This window comes from Heliconius melpomene, chromosome 17 (assembly GCF_056956725.1).
Source record: "Heliconius melpomene rosina isolate 202511_hmr_F chromosome 17, ASM5695672v1, whole genome shotgun sequence".
NCBI lineage: Eukaryota > Metazoa > Arthropoda > Insecta > Lepidoptera > Nymphalidae > Heliconius > Heliconius melpomene.
This window is the reverse complement of record NC_140405.1, coordinates 2,825,868-2,843,183: the sequence shown is the minus strand read 5'-3', so window position 1 is coordinate 2,843,183 and position 17,316 is coordinate 2,825,868. Positions and strand designations below refer to the sequence as shown.

At 34.5% G+C, this 17,316-nt stretch overlaps 5 protein-coding genes across 10 annotated transcripts in view; 2 read left to right on the top strand and 3 right to left on the bottom strand.

Moving 5' to 3' along the window:
• Positions 1–35: 35 nt before the first annotated feature.
• Positions 36–4,695, top strand: LOC146529827 (tetraspanin-9-like). Of its 4 annotated transcripts, none has more exons than XM_085200280.1 (6): positions 36–149; positions 2,323–2,407; positions 2,663–2,854; positions 3,505–3,759; positions 3,857–3,988; positions 4,469–4,695. In XM_085200280.1, exons 2-6 carry the CDS (start codon positions 2,330–2,332, stop codon positions 4,514–4,516), a joined length of 705 nt encoding a protein of 234 aa, XP_085056406.1. In that variant the 5' UTR covers positions 36–149; positions 2,323–2,329; the 3' UTR covers positions 4,517–4,695. The 4 variants fall into 4 exon arrangements, with proteins under 4 accessions (XP_085056406.1, XP_085056405.1, XP_085056404.1 ...); XM_085200279.1 differs by having other exon boundaries at positions 73–252; positions 2,324–2,407; XM_085200278.1 differs by having other exon boundaries at positions 73–262.
• Positions 4,696–4,764: 69 nt separating this feature from the next.
• LOC146529826 (uncharacterized) lies at positions 4,765–8,279 on the bottom strand. Its single transcript, XM_085200274.1, has 10 exons — positions 8,121–8,279; positions 7,982–8,044; positions 7,483–7,644; positions 7,106–7,237; positions 6,676–6,752; positions 6,475–6,564; positions 6,126–6,281; positions 5,681–5,808; positions 5,359–5,465; positions 4,765–5,003 (listed from the first exon to the last, which is right to left on the bottom strand). The coding sequence occupies exons 1-10, from the start codon at positions 8,241–8,243 to the stop codon at positions 4,827–4,829; spliced, it is 1,215 nt and encodes a 404-aa protein (XP_085056400.1). The 5' UTR covers positions 8,244–8,279; the 3' UTR covers positions 4,765–4,826.
• A 757-nt stretch (positions 8,280–9,036) lies between these two features.
• LOC146529825 (uncharacterized) lies at positions 9,037–10,180 on the bottom strand. Its single transcript, XM_085200563.1, has 3 exons — positions 10,062–10,180; positions 9,760–9,839; positions 9,037–9,359 (listed from the first exon to the last, which is right to left on the bottom strand). Exons 1-3 carry the CDS (start codon positions 10,150–10,152, stop codon positions 9,102–9,104), a joined length of 429 nt encoding a protein of 142 aa, XP_085056689.1. The 5' UTR covers positions 10,153–10,180; the 3' UTR covers positions 9,037–9,101.
• A 454-nt stretch (positions 10,181–10,634) lies between these two features.
• LOC146529824 (uncharacterized) lies at positions 10,635–13,469 on the top strand. The gene is made up of 5 exons (XM_085200263.1): positions 10,635–12,048; positions 12,193–12,369; positions 12,620–12,712; positions 12,801–12,920; positions 13,180–13,469. Exons 1-5 carry the CDS (start codon positions 11,902–11,904, stop codon positions 13,312–13,314), a joined length of 672 nt encoding a protein of 223 aa, XP_085056389.1. The 5' UTR covers positions 10,635–11,901; the 3' UTR covers positions 13,315–13,469.
• A 96-nt stretch (positions 13,470–13,565) lies between these two features.
• The window catches only part of LOC146529823 (protein kinase C-binding protein NELL1-like), a 41,793-nt gene continuing 38,042 nt past the window's right edge, over positions 13,566–17,316 (bottom strand). Inside the window, exons 14-18 of one of the 3 annotated variants that reach the window (XM_085200260.1) lie at positions 17,128–17,276; positions 16,643–16,807; positions 16,347–16,538; positions 15,367–15,416; positions 13,566–14,222 (exon numbers count right to left, since the gene is read on the bottom strand). In XM_085200260.1, coding sequence (XP_085056386.1) covers positions 14,126–14,222; positions 15,367–15,416; positions 16,347–16,538; positions 16,643–16,807; positions 17,128–17,276 — 653 coding nt within the window. In that variant the 3' untranslated portion in view covers positions 13,566–14,125. The remainder of the gene's footprint in view (positions 14,223–15,366; positions 15,417–16,346; positions 16,539–16,642; positions 16,808–17,127; positions 17,277–17,316) is intronic. The other 2 variants (XM_085200261.1, XM_085200262.1) reach the window with 2 other exon arrangements.

The window sequence follows — 17,316 nt, the reverse complement described above, 5'->3', positions numbered from 1 at the left end:
ATATCAAATGGTGTTCGAAGGTTCGCAGAAAGTTCACAGAAGGCTTGGTGGGGCGTCGTCGCTCCAACTGTAGTAGTGACTCGTAAACCAGTTGTCTTCCTTCCACTGAACGCGGTTGACTTGAGCGCTGTGAATGAAATTTAAATTACGTGAGTGAATTTACGTAAACGTGATACTACTGTGAGAGTGATGGTTAAGTGAAATTGTTTACACTTTGTATTTGGATATCGTTGACCTGGAACCAACAAGAGATAGAAAAAAGGTTTTTATTCTTTGCTTAACGTAACTTGTGGTTGATAATTGGCATTAGTATTGGAAATGGCAAAAGCAAGTTTGTTTACAAATACAGCGTATTTAATTTTACCGGTTTTGCTACTATTCGATTAAACATATCTTTATATACCTCATATGTTTTTATGTTTGTATTGAAGTTATTAAAAATATCATCAGTAAATTACAAACAGTTGTTTTAACAACTATGCTAAATCTGATGCAACTTTCACTCGGTCAGAGAATGGATTAGATGGGCCTTGCTATACATTACCTTGAGTTAAGCGTACTAGTCCAGCGGCAAGCGCAATCGTAGGAACTTGAGAATTGTACTCGTAATATGACGCTTGCGTTGTACGCGTGACATACATATGAGTTGCAAAGAGGTTACTATTATAGAATATTACTTGGTGCGGAGGTCGTTTGAAGTCACCTTTGATTATTCATAAGTATTTTATAAATCTAGATCCTGTAATATGTATTTTAATAGATGTACCAATAGGAACTCATTTTAATTTATAATAGAAAACAGAGTATAATGTAAACATTTTATAGAAATATTTTTTATTAGCTTCACATTGTATTCACAGCGTAGGCGAAGGAAATTTTGTGTTAAACACTCCGTTCTCTCTTTTCAACTCTAATTCTGGAGTGAAGAAATGAAAATATAAAATATTTAATTTCTTCGAATGGGAATCGAATCCACAACGTCTAGGAATAATAGAAGGCCCTTAATAAATTATAATTTTTAAATTTATATTTTACATATAGTTATTGGTCATAATTAGAATGTTTATGTAATACAGTAAGAAAGTAAGCTGGTGGTGCAGGTGGTGCTTATCGCTTAGGTACCTACTACTGACTTGCAAGGATATCAGATAATTAAAGTAATATGCTAAGTTGCGATACCGTCAGCATGCAGCACCTTGTAGCTGCAACTTTTGTAAAATAATATTGTTTGTTAAATGATTACTTGAAATATCCAAATATTTTGCGGTAGAATGATAAATTAGCTTGTAAACACGCTGGGTCGATGTACTTTTTAAGGCAGTAAATGCGGCAAATATTAAATAATTTAATTTCATCACCACTGTCGAGGCAAAGCGCGGCGTTGAGTTCCGCCATTTAATATGCAATGCCCCCAGAATTCGGTGGAAAATAGGTAACGGGGTTGCTTAGCACTAGGTTCCCTCTGTCTACTCTGTTGTGGGCGGGATACGGCGTGAAGGTGTTTTTAATTTTTTAAGTTTAAGTTCTAAACTTGATTTGAGTCAATTGGTTTTAGTGTGTTATAATATTAAACTTCATATCTATTATATGATTATAAAAAGCGTAATTATACAAGTAGGGTAGATATAAAATGATTGTGAATTGACATTGATAGAAATAAAAAAAAAAATTGTTTTTATATGGCGAATATTTTATACGGCTATGGTTTTTATAAGTTCTTGTTCTATTTATATATAAAAATATGGATGAAATATTTAATATGAAGACTAAGGCTCACTCTAACACAACTAAAAGGAAAAATAAATACAGTGAAGCTCATTGGAGGTATGAATATTATATCTATGTATGTCGTGGTACACGAGATTTCTAGTTATATATTTCATTAATTTAAAATACTAATTAAAATGTCCATTTTTACAAATATTAAATCAAATTTTACATGAAGGTAGGCGACGAAAATTAATAGGTACGTTAAAATAAATAATTTTGTTCAGAAGTTGGAATGTGCTTATTGCTTTATAGTGGAACGCCTGTCTTTCTAAGGTTTTTTTACATTCCATAAGAAATTATACATTTAGTATTTATCTATATATTTAATAATAATTATATTAATATATGTTTATAAGAACATATTTAAAGTTCAACCTATGCTGAAATTATTTGATATCACGATTCACGATTATAATCCTACTAGGCTGTGATCAAAGAATTACTTTTAAGTTAAGTTGTAAACCAACTTAGGCGTATGCTATTTTACAAACAAACAAATGTGTTTAGCTAACTTTTAAAATAAAAAATACAATATTCTATCATATGTACCAGAGTGGCGATGGCCATGGGCGGAGCCATGGATGCCTGCGGGCGCTGCATGAAGATTTGTTTGGTCGTTGTAAATATTCTGACTTTTGTAAGTATTGTATGTTTATAAAATACTTATATGAATATATATTATATTGTATTTGTGTTTCAACTTGTGAAACTAAAGTAATTTATAAATTCTATATTGTGTATTGCAATTCTTGAATATATAAATAAAGAGGTTAATATTTTGTTCATAATTATTAATAATTATTCCAAAGAGATTTTTTTCGTATTCAGATACCCACTCATAGTATAATGAATTATGAATTATTTCAAAAACATCTCATTATTTATTTTCCAGCTCGGCGGTGCACTAGCACTAGCAATCGCGGCATGGATCTGGACGTCCCGCGCGTTCCCCAGCACGTTGATGAGCAACAACATGTTCATAGCGTCGCTGGCGGTGGTGGCGGTCATGGGTGCTGCCATCATGGTGATCTCCGTGCTGGGGTGCTGCGGCGCAGCGAAAGAAGTCAAATGCATGCTGTTGACGGTATGCATGTGGTAGCTTTAGCGTGTAGCGTATTTACTTGTTTTGGCTCGAAACTTAATCGATGAAATATTTAATAGCAGTTCGTGCCCACTCCCAATTTAAAAAAAAAAAACTATGCACGAACATATCTTTTTAAGGCTAAAATCTATGCTCCACCAGAATTTCTATAGATGCGTCCATACCGATCGTTATAATAGACAAAAATCTGTTAAAAATGTAACGTTAACTGATTTCCTTTTTACATTTTAAAGACTAAATTGTGAATATTCTTGTTTATAATTTTCATTGTCTGCCAAGTCGTGATTTTATTTATTTTTCCCGACTGCTTTCTAATATTCTTTATTACCTCATAGCTTCAGAACCACTGAATTACATTATTGAGGTATTACTGATTTACATAATTATTGAGGTATTATTACATTCGTTTTAGCAGCCCAAGTGTAGTTAGGTCTGATAATCCAAATAAACTATTAGGCTTGTTTATTTTCTTTTTAGTTTTATGCAGTCGGGGTTTTTGTTTTTTAAAATATTTTTTATTATTAGATTTAAAATATTAGTTTTAAGATATTTATTTTTATCTAAGTGTATTTTATTCTTGTCGTTTGAATAAGAAAAAGTAGATACACTTTCAGTTAATTTTTCATTTGCAGTATTACATTATAGTATTCATTATATTCGTGGTGATGCTTGTCGGAGGGATCCTTCTCTTTGTGTTTAGAGAAAAAGTGGTTACGACTTTGGAGCGCGAGATGCACGCCTCGATACCCAACTACGGAGTCAGGCATCAGTATACGAAGGCTTGGGACGAAACCCAAACTAATTTACAATGCTGTGGAGTTAAAAGTTACAAGGACTGGAATGATAATGTTCCTGAAAGCTGTTGCCAGGAGATTTATCCGGGGAAGGTGATGTATATGTAGATTATTAGCTTAATACCTCTTGGTAAAATTAATCGATATTTACTAATGCTTATATATAAAATATTATGATGAATTCTTTCAGCGGCGAGATTGTAAATACTCCCAGAACCCTACAACTATGTACATGGACGGCTGTTACAGCAAGACAATTGAATTATTGCGTGAAGATGCCGTTTATGCTGGCGCTGTCGCCATCATTGTAGCGATAATTATGGTATGACACATCTATTTTTAAACTATTTTAACAGTTTAAAAATATTTCCACTTCTCCGATAAAGAGAAGTTTCGAAGTATAATATTTGTAACACGCTGAGTAGAGTGGAAAAGGGTGACGCCGTGCACCTAATTAACTATTAGTAGTAACTAGCTTCAGTGAACGTGGCGAAAGTCGGGAGCCAGAGCGAGGAATAGAAAATTAAATATTTCATATTCTCAAATGGGAATCGAATCCAGAATCGTCGCGTTTACACCTCTATGACACAACGGCTGTTAGTAGTAACTAAAAATTTTATAATTAACATAAATGCACTGAAATATGATACATAAATTATAAAAATTAAAACTGTTAGAGGAAAATTTAAAACATAACCACAAAAGGTTTTTGAAAAAAATATGACATTTCTCGTGAATTTGTGTTAAAAGCTCCCTTTAACATGAAGTATCTAACCTCATATATAAAATCTTCATTTTCCAGGTGCTGGCGCTAATTTTTTCATGTGGATTGTTCGTGAAAATAGAGTGACATAACACTGAACGAACTAAAAATGACTGAAACTTTTTGATGGACTATCAAATATTCATAATAACTATGTTAAGCGACCGTTTTTGGTCCGGGTCGTCTCGTGCATTACATTTATTGATTGCTATTCTAAATGTAGGTGCATAATATGTGTAATAAAAATTTATATTTGATTATCAAAACATATTTTATTTATTAAAAGTAAAAAACATTTTATATAACATATTAAAATGTCAGAAGTATAAATGGTTTCTTCGTTCTTCGAGGGAATGCACATAAAGGAATTAGTAATATAAACAGATTGACATTTTTCTTAATTCTTTGTCTTCCTACGCGGAGGGAATTTAATAGTGTTAGGATTTCCGTCACGATACTGTCCAGAGCGAGTGAACCAGCCGCAGTAACGAATTACAATGTCAGATGTAGTGGTACCCAGGGGCAGCCCCAATGCGCTTATTCTTTCCAGAGCTTGAGTAGGGCCAGCGACTATCTGTAATTGTTAAGAATTGTCAACTATTCTAACTAATAAATCTTCTTTTTTTTTTAAATTTCATATCGCGTATGTAGCAGGGTAGGCAGAGGCAGCCTAGTGTTAAGACACTCCTCACCCACTTTCCGCCTGAAGGTATTGTGATTGCGTGTTGAGTGACGGAACTAAACGCCGCGTTTTGTCTCGTCACCAGAGTGAAGAAATGAAAATATTAAATATTTCATTTTTTCGAGTGGGTATCGAACTCATAACCTGTCGCGCTTAGAGTCACATGCTAGTATAGCTAGTATAGCTAGCCCCCATAGCCCCCATAATATTGATAATTTTAAAATATCTGCATAAAAGAAATACTTACTCTACCAAATACAACATGCTTGCCGTCGAATTGTGACAGCGGCTTAAATATTATATTAAATTGTCCGTAAACCTCGTGGTCTGACGTTACCACCATGGACATTACACCTGAAAGTCGTCAAAATATCCCTTGCAGTCGATTATTGATTTTTAATTAAAATCTCTTTGATATTTTTTTTCTGCATATGTGTCAGCACAGTGAACCTAGCGCTTAGACACTTCTTTCTCCACTCTCTACCCGAATTCGAACGTTTGCCTTAGTTTCTTTATATACAACATTTTATTATATAAGTAAATATATTATAAAAATAAATATTATGTACCGGGAACTGAGTGCTTTAATCTATAATTTTCTGGTTCACATGGATCAGCAACTCCTTCCGGTAAATAAGAGCCAAAGCCGTTGTCTTTTGCAACATCTCCTCCACGGCAATACAAATTAGGCACAACTCTTAAAATCGAAAAAAAATAAATCAGCTGATTATAAATCAGAAGAAAAAAGGTACTTAAAATGAATTCTCACCGAATGGGAATTGAACCTAAAATGTGTTTTCAATTAGACACTTATTCCATTATGACGACGTGAATGTACTTTTAGATTTAACATTATTTATTTTTTATAGAGATATTTTTTAGTTATTTATAATTGAATAAGCCTTTTTTTAGTGGCTAATAAATTAAAATGCACTTTGTCCTCGTTTTTAATACAATTAAATAGATATGAAAAAAGTTTACGCTTTTTATAAACTTAAATAGATATATTTTTACCTAAAAAATCTAGTTCCCATATACGCGTTGCCCCTTGCATCCCCTTTGATTAGACTAAGAAACAAATGACATGTTTTTGGTACAATGTCGTTAAAAAGTTCGGCAGTTACTCGTCCTATTTTAGAACCACCAACTACCCATATTTCCATCGATATTCTAAAATGAATTAGAGAAACATCAAAAAATGAAAAAATAATTAAAAAAAAAAATTCATATGGATTAAATTAGAAAAAATACTTAAAAGTTACGTATACTCTATTCATTATGGCATGAGACAAAATGTAAGCAAAGAAATTCTGTTTCTCAAACTTTTATGTATTTTTTATATACGATAGATACTTATAGATACTTTGTACGTTGAATATTAGGATGTCGGTCAAATGCGGGATCTTTAATGTCGCGGTCAATCTTTTCAGTCTTGAAAAGAATGAAAGGAAGTCTGAAATGTAAACATGAGTAATGTATACTATTTTTGGTTAATATTTTTTATATACAAAAAAAACATTTATATTAATAATTTAATGTTAGTAATTATATTCAAATAACTTACGAAGCTCCCAGTATTAATTTATGCTTCGTATCTTTCCAGAGTTCATCAAGTTCTTTCGTAAGTGGTTGTTCGGATCTCTATTGAATTAAAATACTTTTTTATATTACAAAAAACAAATCTATTTTTATATACTTAAGCTATGTTAAACATGCAAGGGCTCAAATTTGTGCTAAAAGAATGACTTATCATTATCATATTGACAAGGCAAACGAGCGTACGGGTCACCTGATGGTAAGTGATCACCGCCACCCAGGACCCCGTGTAACACCTGAAGAGCTGGTGCGAAAAGGTGCGCTGCCGGCCTTTAACTATCTATATACTATCAAATTACAAAAAATAATTTTCTGCCATTATTTCCGACTTTGATAGGTCGGTTGATTTTGATAGGTTGGTATATAATTAAGTGTTAATTTAATTTTCATGGACTTACAGCTATAAGTAATCTCGAATACAGATAATAATTTTGTCTCCTAATTTCGTCGAGCACCCTTTGTCTTTGTTTACACAATAATTTGTTGTAAGTATCAGTTGGTTCGGGATACATCCAACAATCCACGAAACCCTGTAAAATATGATATTAAGTAATACACTAATATTATTGCGCTAATTATACCTTTTCATTTAAAATTCGACTAAGTATTCAGAATCATAATATTCGGCGGAAAGTGGAGAACTGACGTGACTTAATGGGAAAGGTGTCTTAACATTAGGTTCCTGGGTTCCTTGATCCTTCCGCCTTCCCCGGTATGGGCGACAGTTAAAAAAATCAACTATCTTATCATATTGCAAGAAATATATTGGACTTACGCCTGTTCTCTGTATTAAGTTGATACGTTTTAAGAGCTCCTTATTGACATTCATATTTTCCTCAAGTTGACGAGCGTAGTAGTCGAGACGCCGCGGTTTTAAATACAATTCAGGAAATAGTTCTGGTGGATGATCATCTACTTTGTGTTTAGACAGTTGTAACTAATAAATAACAGAAGAAGAATAAATAACACTATTGATGTTTTACTACATAGTTAATATAAAAAGAAAAAAATAAATCGGCTTCACGCTGTATCCCGCACACAGCAGGGTAGGCAAAGGGAACACTCCCGTTCCCCACTTTTCGTCAATTTCTAGAGATATTGCGTGTAGTGGTGGTAGATCGATGAAAATATAAATTTAAATTAAAAATAAATATTTCATTTCCTCGAGTGGGGATGGAACCCGCAACCACTCACATTTTTTGCCCCAGCGACGACTGCTCTCAACCCACAAGAAAGTATAGGATATAATATAGTATTATGTAAAAATCATCTACCTCTTTTTGATGGTTACACCAAGCCGCATAGAAGTCCTTCGAAAGTAAAGGAAACCTGGGAGGCTGAAATGATAATTTGAAATTCAGTTTTAACGAAGATATCATTAAAAATGTAAACGCATATCTGTAATATACTAACGAGTTTAAACTCTCTCGGTTTGCGAATACGCGGTGGTCGAGGCCGCTCTGGCTCTGGCGGCGGTGTACGCAATAAAGGATTTTCCAATAATTGGTCGCAGGCGCGTTCTCGTAATGGATGCATATTGAGCAGTCAAGTAGAATTTTCTATTATATATTAATTTATAATAACCGAATTTGGTAATTGTGAAATGAATATGACAAAACTGGAAAAGTATCAATCACAAATCTGTATCTTATTGTACGAAGAGCTCAGTATATTTTTCACTTTATATATACACACATAAAAATATATAATCAGTATTTGATCACACTAATTTTATACATACAATAAAATTTTATCAGTATTTATTAAAAAATGTGCATTATCTAAGAACTACATACATTAAATACTCTAAATAATATAGATATAAGAAAAAATGACATTCAAGTTATATTTCTATCAGTTATTTAATTTTTGTATGAAACCTTTTTACTTTGCTAAAAATATGAAATCGGCTTCACACTGTATCTTGCACACAGCGGAGTAGACAGAGGGAACCTAGTGTTAACACACTTCCCCATTTTCCGTCGAATATTGAGGGCATTGCGTGTTGAGAGGCGGATCTTTAATATGGAAAAATGCTTTTAAATAAATATTTCTCCTCTAGCGGGGATCGAACCCATAACCAGGCGATTTTAAATAAGAATCAACATCCATATTTTCGTTACCTTCAAACTTCTCCCGTTTTTTTGCATATAAAAGAGAAAATCTGGAGAAAGCTAACTTTGTGTCACCAACGATTTAACGATGTTACTTTATTTACATATATACCTAAATTAAAAATTATATTTTACAAAAAAATAATCATCTCTTAATTATTTCAATATCTTTGTTTATTTTTAAATATGACATGTTCATATAAGTACATTCCCAACAAGTTATCTAAGTCAATTCTTATAATTACATTTCACATTTAATTTCGAATAAGAAATAGCATAATTAATTAAAATTGCTATTATGTGTTAGTTGGAGATTAGGGCTATACATTGTTGGTCCTTTCGAATATGGCGTTTTAACATCACAATAGTCATCTCTTGGCACAGCTTTGGCTATGACTACATATGATGAGACGCTGTACTGCCAGGTGTCGAAGCTTATGATGACGGAAGACAGGTGATAGTTGAATCTGACTTTGGGCTGCGAGATGAAATCGTTGACTTCCACACGTACATAAGTCAATCTTGAGCATATTGGCACCTAGACGTTTTAAAAAAATAAAAATAATTTAATTCTTCTGTTTATCGTTTAGATAAATGGATAATCGTAAATTACATATAATTAAGTAATGTTTAGTTATAGGTATATTAAGAATACAAAGAAAATATTATTTTTTAGAGATGGTGGTTCAAGATTTTTCCCGCATAGCAGAATAAATCAAAGTCAAAGTATTCTTCATTCAAGTAAACTTTTGCAAGCACTTTTGGAAGGCAGTTCTGCTACTATGAGGTGGTAAGAAACTCTTCAGACCAGTCTCCACGTTCCGCCTGGATTCGAGACGTTCGAGAATTCAGGTTCAGGCTGAATTCAGGTGCCTTCCAACATTTACATATTATAAAAAGAAAAAAATATATGTATTATTTGAAAGATAAATACATACCACTACAGGAACTGTTACACTCTTTTCAAATAAACCAATTCGTCCAGATTGGGCAAAAGCTACAACACCGATGTCGAAACCTACAATATATTTCATGTTTATAAAGAATAGGTTATAGAGGATATTTAATATATTTACCTATTATTTAATTATGTTCAATTAAAATTATTTTATTTTATTTCAGTTTTATGCTGTATCCCGCATGTAGCAGGGTAGCCTAGTGTTAAAACACTCCGCTCCTCACTTTACACGGAATTTTGAATTTTTTAAAACGTTATAATTGCAATTAATCAATTACTTACCAAATTCGTAGACATATTTAGTTCTCAGTGTATCTCGTGCCGATAGGGATATAACGCAAGTAAATAATGTAATTAAACTTAAAAGTCTCATTTTGGGATATGAAACGATTCTAATAAAGGAGAAAATTTTTTTAATCCGATTTTATAGACCCAGCGGGTGAATTGTATGGTATGTACCAATATAATTTTTAATTAAATTTTACATGAAAATATAATAACCTAGCAAATTCGATGTGTTGTACTAAATTAGTAAATGAATTAATAAACGAATACGAATTAATTAAAACATGAAAAAATACAACTATTTAAAAATATTTGTGACGAATAGTAACATGATATTTTGCTTAGAATAGTATTTTTAGCTTTGTATCCCGTACATCGCATCATAGGCAGAGAGTTATTGCGTGTTGAGTTGCGGATCTCAACGCCGCGCTTTGCCTTGTTACCAGAGCGGGGAAATGAAAATATTAAATATATTATTTCTTCTAGTGAGATTCGAATCCACACCCTGTCGTGTTCATACTCGCGCGACTGGCCTCTATTATATTTATTTAAAAAAACCGGACTAGCGCGTGTTGGGCTCGCCCACCGAAGATTAATATCCCATCCCAATATCCCGTCGTCACAGAGGTCGTCGTGGTGCAGGGGCACAAGGGTGAGGGTGTAACGCGGCAATTGTGGGTTTGATACCCACGGCGGGGAATAGATTATTATTTATTAATGTTTTCGTTTTCACGCTCTGGCACCAAGGCAAGAGCTCGGCGTATAGTTTCGCCATTCAACACGCAATGCCTCGGACAACTCGGCAGAAAGTGGGAACGAAGTTACCACTAGGATCCGTTTGTCTACCCTGCTCTATGCAGGATATGTTAAGCTGATATAAAAATAGCTATATAAGCTAGTCGCCGCTGGAAACTTCGTTTGCGTTAATGAACCCTTTAATCCATTTACTTCATTTAGTATCCATTATGTGTGAGCAATTCGAAAGAAAACAATGATGGTAATAAAGATTACTTTATTATATTAATAATTGTAATAATGTAATGCAAACATGGGCAATTTTTTTTAAGAAGCGATATTAATATCTTTTACCAAAGTTTGTACCGAAAAAAATTTCATCAAAATGAGTCCGCCAATAAATAAAAGCGAACAAGAGACAGACAGACAGGCAAAAATTGTAAAAATTTTTTTTTTTATAAGATATATACAATAAGTCATTACTATTAGCAACATACAAAATAAAATAACAAAAAAATATTCTGTCATTAGACGTCTCAAATAAATAATGAAAAATTTATTGGATTTTTAAAGTTACACATACACAGGTCGTATAAGTAACAAAAAATTTCATTTAAATAAAAAATATTTAATTTTCTAAAATGAGAAACAGTGGTTTAGTTTTGTTTTCGTGTGCTGGGCTGTTGCTTGTATGTATTTTGTTTTTTTAACGTAGATGACGATTTTAGTAAAGCGAATATATAAATATATCACGTCATGCGTAACCTACGTATGTACGTAGAGTTACGTCTCTCTCTACGTCTCTATCTACATCTTCTTAAAACTTAAATTACATATCTACCTCTTATAAAATTTACATATATTGTATATATTTATCATAAAAATAAGCTACCCGGCTATTCTTACTAATATAAGAAAGTGTTGTGCTGAAACGATCATTCATACATTAGACTTATATGCTTATTTGAACTATTTTCATAATAAAACAATTTCTTTATTAGTTTTTCAATTAGTTCTGTATTTCTTGTCTATTATAACAGATTTTGTTTACTAGAGCGGAGGAGCCATACTAGGATGCTCAACTGCCTGGAGCCTCTTACGCATGTCCTACTACTTCTGGACATCAGACCTAGGTGTGGATCTCGGAGTCAGCATGCTATTTATAGCGGGTGCACTGCTCTGCCTGCCCGCGTGTTGGTTGGCTTCCATGGTTCCTTATCATCCAAGATCAGTCACGCTTGCGACTACCGTACGTTTTTTTCATTTAATTGATTGGATATGGTATTATGTTTGAAATGTACCTATTGTATACAAATTAAATAAGAATGTTTTGATTTAATGACGCAATCAATTACGTTTTATTATTTTGGTAATTTATTAATTAATTTTTCAGTTAATGTTATTAGTAATGTCGGGCATGATGTTACTTTCCACTGGCATATCGTCCTTGACGGGACTGTCGCGGGCAGTGCGCGACACCACTTCTCTGAACTCGAGCATGCTACGTGCCATGTCGTATGAACAATTCTATCCAACGGTCAGGGATGCATTTGCTTCTATGCAATTAGAGGTGGGAAAATTATTATATGTTTAATTAAAGGCGGGATACATCCCGTACATAGCAGAGTAAGCAGAGGGAACCTGGAAATCTTAGAGTTAAGACACTCCATCCTTATTTTGCGGTAACAGCGGCTCAACCTGTCGCTTTTACAGTCACACGCTTGTGCCCCTGCCTTTCGAAGACATGACTGACCACAAATTATGTTATATTTTTTAATTAAATAAACATTATTATCACAAAATACTCATTACAATTTCAGTTGAAATGTTGTGGGGCCCACTCTTATACCGATTGGTACCAACACCGCCTCAATTTACCACCTTCCTGCTGTGGCCGTGTCGTACATGGAAAAGTGAGTTGTAAAAGAGCTATATAAGAAATAGATAAACATTATATATTTACTTGCATATACTATGTTAAATACCTATATATAATTCAAGAAAGAGGAGAACTGTAACACACCGCTCTACCGCACGGGGTGCGCGCGGCTGGCGCGTATGGAGATTCACATGTTTTCTAATTCACTAGCTGTGCTCGGTTGCGTTATTATTATTGTAAAGGTATATTTAATTATTTCATTTTTAAGTTTAACTTCAAAAAGTATATATTTTTTGTACATCACATGTACAATATTTATTCTATATTTTTAGAATTTTTATTCTTATGAAACCACATAAAAATCTTTTGACCTGTTAATAAAATATATAATAGTATTGATATAATATTTTAATAAAATGCAGTAAAAAAAAACATGTTATATATGAACTTAATAATATTGTCTACTAGCAAATTTAATATGAATGATTTTATAATATGTAGACAGTGACTCTATTCGCGACGGCGTACATGCTCGTGACGAGCTCGCTGGAGCGCACCGCGGCCGTCCTCAAGCCGGCGCTGCCGCTGCGCGTGGCGTGCGTGACGGCGCCCCACGCACCCGCTGCCCCAGTCTAAATTAAATATTAACATCATTCATCAAAACTATTGAAAATATTTTTTTATTGTTATTTTTTTTATTTTTTATATATTTTGATCATAATGTTTTATAGGGAAATTTGTTGTTGATGGATATAACATGTGAAGTATTGGAAAATAAATAGGTGTTTTATTGTCATACATTTTATTTTATTGACCAGATAATTGATATCGTAACAATTTTCACTAACTTAACTTACAGGGTGGGTACAATTATTAAAACGAAATAATAAGGATATCTTTTTTTTAATTATAATTTTATGAACACAATACAACATGCAAGCATTAAAATGCTTTACGAAATTAGGAAACAATCATATTATTATCTTTCTATATTTGGTACCTATTTTTGGTTGTTTTCAAAATATTCATGAAAACTATCTCTATATAAAGACAAACAAAAAACTATAATATATTATGAAAAAAATGTTACAACAGGGACGCGAGCGCGCGGGCCGCGGCGGGCTCGCCTTAGAAACTTAGTATCTACAGGACTATCGGATTGCGAGAGGCGAGGCCCTGCCGCGGGCCGCGTGGACTCGCAACAATGGCTACGTGGTACAAGTCTAAGATAATAATGATAAGCGATCGTACTCGATAGTTGAGAGGTCGCCCCGAGCCCGAGGCCCGCTCGGGCGGCGCGCGGCGGTAACTAGTGTTGCTATAGCGCGGAGGCCGGAGGGCCGCGCGGGCGCGCTCAGTTAAGGCCGGGAGCGGCGCCCGCTCGTTAATTGGTTAACATTAGGTCTATCTAGAATAAATAAGGGGTGCGCGCGCGCTCAGGGCGGCTCTAGCGCCGCGCGCCGCGGTGTTTGCGGTGCGCGCGCGGCGCTCTGCCCCACCACAGCGCCGCCAGCACCAGCGCCGCCGCCACGTCGCGCCGCGCTCTGCGCAACACACACACACTCACAGCGGCACGAACCACGCCACGTATTGCGAGCTACCATATCTTGATGCGATACGTACTTCTATTGGTGAGGCTATAATACTTTTACACGAAACTACTTTTATATGAAATACTACCTAATCTACTAGTATAATAACGAAGAATACTAAACATAATTATTTTTTAAGGTAATTTTGAAATGAATGTAAAAGAGCTAAAGAGAAATCTGTTACCAATGCATTATTAATAAAATGTGATCGCTATCAAGATATTTAGAAACTCGACAATACCAGTGACGTTATTCGCAATAACTAATAACATCAATAGGAACACTACGATTCTGACAAAATTATAAATTCTATAATACCATCTTCTTGAATGAACATATTACAAAAATACAGATAATTAGAAGATAACTGCTATTACCTAATAGGAACTACGTGGTGCTATAAAAATATTATTAATACGGCATTTATAACTAGGACATCGGTGCTAAGAATTTTAGGAACTTTTTCTGATACAGATTGTAATGCGTTAACCAAGAAGAACAGTATAAATAAAGAAAATATAACTATTTATATAATCGAAAAATTATTACATAAATAAATGACGTAGGTAAGTAAATATATTTAAAAGGAAGGTAACGTAAAATTAAATATTCTCAGCAGCATCTTCAGAGAAATAACTTCGTCACAGTTCAAAAAAGTTTAAAATGGCCATTTGGTGATAAAACAAGCTGCTTTATCCAAATAAAATATAACTAAAAGAAATATTACAATAAGATTTCTAAATGATCACCATGCCAATTCAATTTGTAATGTAGAAATGACATTACAACAAATATTTTAAACAAAACCACCATGCGAAATTAAGGGAGGATTTGATAAAAGGGACATGCAACGTAATATGAGACCTGAAATGATGTGCCTTCTATTTAGCAGATATAAAATAGAAGAATTTTAAGAATTATTAACTATTATAATCAATATTTCAATCAAATATATTTTTTCATATTTTTACCATAAAATAAAAGTTAAATGTGGACATTTATATTTTAAAATTAAATACTAAATGGAAGGCATAAGCACAAATAAATTCTGTTAATAGCAATATAATGAATGAGTAAGAAGAGTGGGGATGGTTACCGATGCACACAACACGCGATATTGCTCACCAAAGTAGCACACTGCCCGCCCTGCAACAAGCGGAGACCGGGGTCACTCGACGGCCACAATGGCCGACGCTTGGTTAGTTATAGCACCGGCTTTTGCGATATACCCTCAAATTTTCTATTTTAGATGATATTTCCCAAGAAAAACTATACTGATCTAATATTGTTTAGGAAAACATATTAATAAAATTAAGATTTTTTCTTGATATTACACTTGTTTTAATATTTTGTTATAAATGGCAAATTATAAATTTAAAATAAACTGTAAGAATTATGAATAGTTTTTTTTAACTTTTATGAAAAGCTTCTACATTTAATAAGTCTCTTGTAGTTCTTAATGGTTTTGATTTTTGTATGTTTTTTTAATAAAGCCGGCACTGAACACAATCATTAACATCACAGTAACAAGCAAGTAGAGTCAGCAAGCTTCACACGATACCTGATGAAATGCCTCACAAAGCCCTACTTACCTGTTTTCAGGGATAGAATTTAATAATATTTAATGAATGCAGCTAAACTTAGTATTCTTATTATTAATTTTAAAGCATTAGGGTGATTTTAAGTAAATAATAAATTGTTAGACAGGAATGATTATATTAATATGTATGTAAGAGTATAACGTGATGTAACTCGGGCCTTCTCAGGTCTGATGCACATTAGAAAATCAGCTATCAGCAATTGAATCATAAAATTGCAATTTTTTTTGCGATTTAATTGATTTTTTTTTAAATCAGGTAGTAGCTGCTCGTTTAAGCGATCTTACTTTTAAAACAGACCTGGTCCCTAAGCAATACCAGTTATGAATATATTAGAATGCTGTGTTAAATAGTCCATAAGACATACTATTTGCATCGACACTATTATAATTAGGTATATTTTTCACTCTAACTCGTTCGTTGTTTAGTATTTTACAACATAAGCATCATCATCAACCAGTCACCTTTGAATACGTACCTGGCATGTGGGGCAGTGCGGCGGCGCGCACCCCGCCAGCTCGAGCCGGTGGGGCGCGCGCCACTCGCCCCCCTCACCGCCGCCACCCCCCACAGCCCCCGCGCTCCCCCCCGTACTCCCCACCGCCCCTGCTTCTACGCAGCACTCTGCGCCTTCTTCGCACTCCGGCTCCCAACAATCGACTTCACCCAGCTGGAAATTGGTAATAAAAGTTATAAATTGTGTAGCTATTATATATATTGTAAAACATAATCAAACAGTCGCTACCAATGTGTTATCTATAGTGACATACGTACAAGACACTCGCAGATCTGGCACTGGTAGAGCCACCGCTCGCCGCTGCGGAAGGTGACGTGGTGCATCTCCTGGTGGCGGCAGTGGAAGCGCGCGTCGCAGTGCGGGCAGCACGCCGCCGGCGCCGGCGAGAGCGGCAGCGGCAGGGGGGACAGGGTGCTTGGGATCTGGAGATTGTTTTATTTATTTTTAAATATCTCTCTCTGTGTAGGAAAAGTTAATTTATACGTTCATTTTCCCACATCTCGGAACGGAACAAACGGAAATTTACATGTACCGTCTAATCAAATATGTACATATGATATAAAAACAATATCACAAATTAATTTATAGATTAAAATAAGTAATAAACATTTATTTCGTTTTAGAGCAACTACTTAAAGTAAATATGGGTTTTTTACGAATAAAAACGAACGAATAAAAATTATTACAAAGAAAGAGTGTACAGACATAAATTCAAATGATAGTACATTAACGTAGTACATACAGTAAGTGAGGTATTGTCGCGGTCGCGGTCGCAGGCGCAGGGTGCGCGCGCGCACGCCGCCACGCCACCGCGGCACGCGCACGCGCGGCACCCACCGCCTTCCGCCCAGCGCGCGCCGTCCGAGACTACCTGGCCTTGCCACGAACAACCTGGAGCGTGGGACACATCGCTTTAGATTCTGTATTACGC

Bases quoted from the DNA above. Each gene is read 5' to 3' on its own strand.
- LOC146529827 (XM_085200277.1), top strand. From the start codon at position 1,742: ATGGATGAAATATTTAATATGAAGACTAAGGCTCACTCTAACACAACT. The intron at 2,855-3,504 runs GTATGCATGTGG...TTTCATTTGCAG, and splicing joins TCAAATGCATGCTGTTGACG to TATTACATTATAGTATTCAT. The intron at 3,760-3,856 runs GTGATGTATATG...GAATTCTTTCAG, and splicing joins AGGAGATTTATCCGGGGAAG to CGGCGAGATTGTAAATACTC.
- LOC146529826 (XM_085200274.1), bottom strand. From the start codon at position 8,243: ATGCATCCATTACGAGAACGCGCCTGCGACCAATTATTGGAAAATCCT. The intron at 5,809-6,125 runs GTAAAAATATAT...TTCGATTTTAAG, and splicing joins ATGGGAACTAGATTTTTTAG to AGTTGTGCCTAATTTGTATT. The intron at 5,004-5,358 runs GTAAGTATTTCT...TAACAATTACAG, and splicing joins AGCATGTTGTATTTGGTAGA to ATAGTCGCTGGCCCTACTCA.
- LOC146529825 (XM_085200563.1), bottom strand. From the start codon at position 10,152: ATGAGACTTTTAAGTTTAATTACATTATTTACTTGCGTTATATCCCTA. The intron at 9,840-10,061 runs GTAAGTAATTGA...AATATATTGTAG, and splicing joins TAAATATGTCTACGAATTTG to GTTTCGACATCGGTGTTGTA. The intron at 9,360-9,759 runs GTATGTATTTAT...TAAAACGTCTAG, and splicing joins GTGTAACAGTTCCTGTAGTG to GTGCCAATATGCTCAAGATT.
- LOC146529824 (XM_085200263.1), top strand. From the start codon at position 11,902: ATGTCCTACTACTTCTGGACATCAGACCTAGGTGTGGATCTCGGAGTC. The intron at 12,713-12,800 runs GTGAGTTGTAAA...ATATAATTCAAG, and splicing joins GCCGTGTCGTACATGGAAAA to AAAGAGGAGAACTGTAACAC. The intron at 12,921-13,179 runs GTATATTTAATT...TATAATATGTAG, and splicing joins GCGTTATTATTATTGTAAAG to ACAGTGACTCTATTCGCGAC.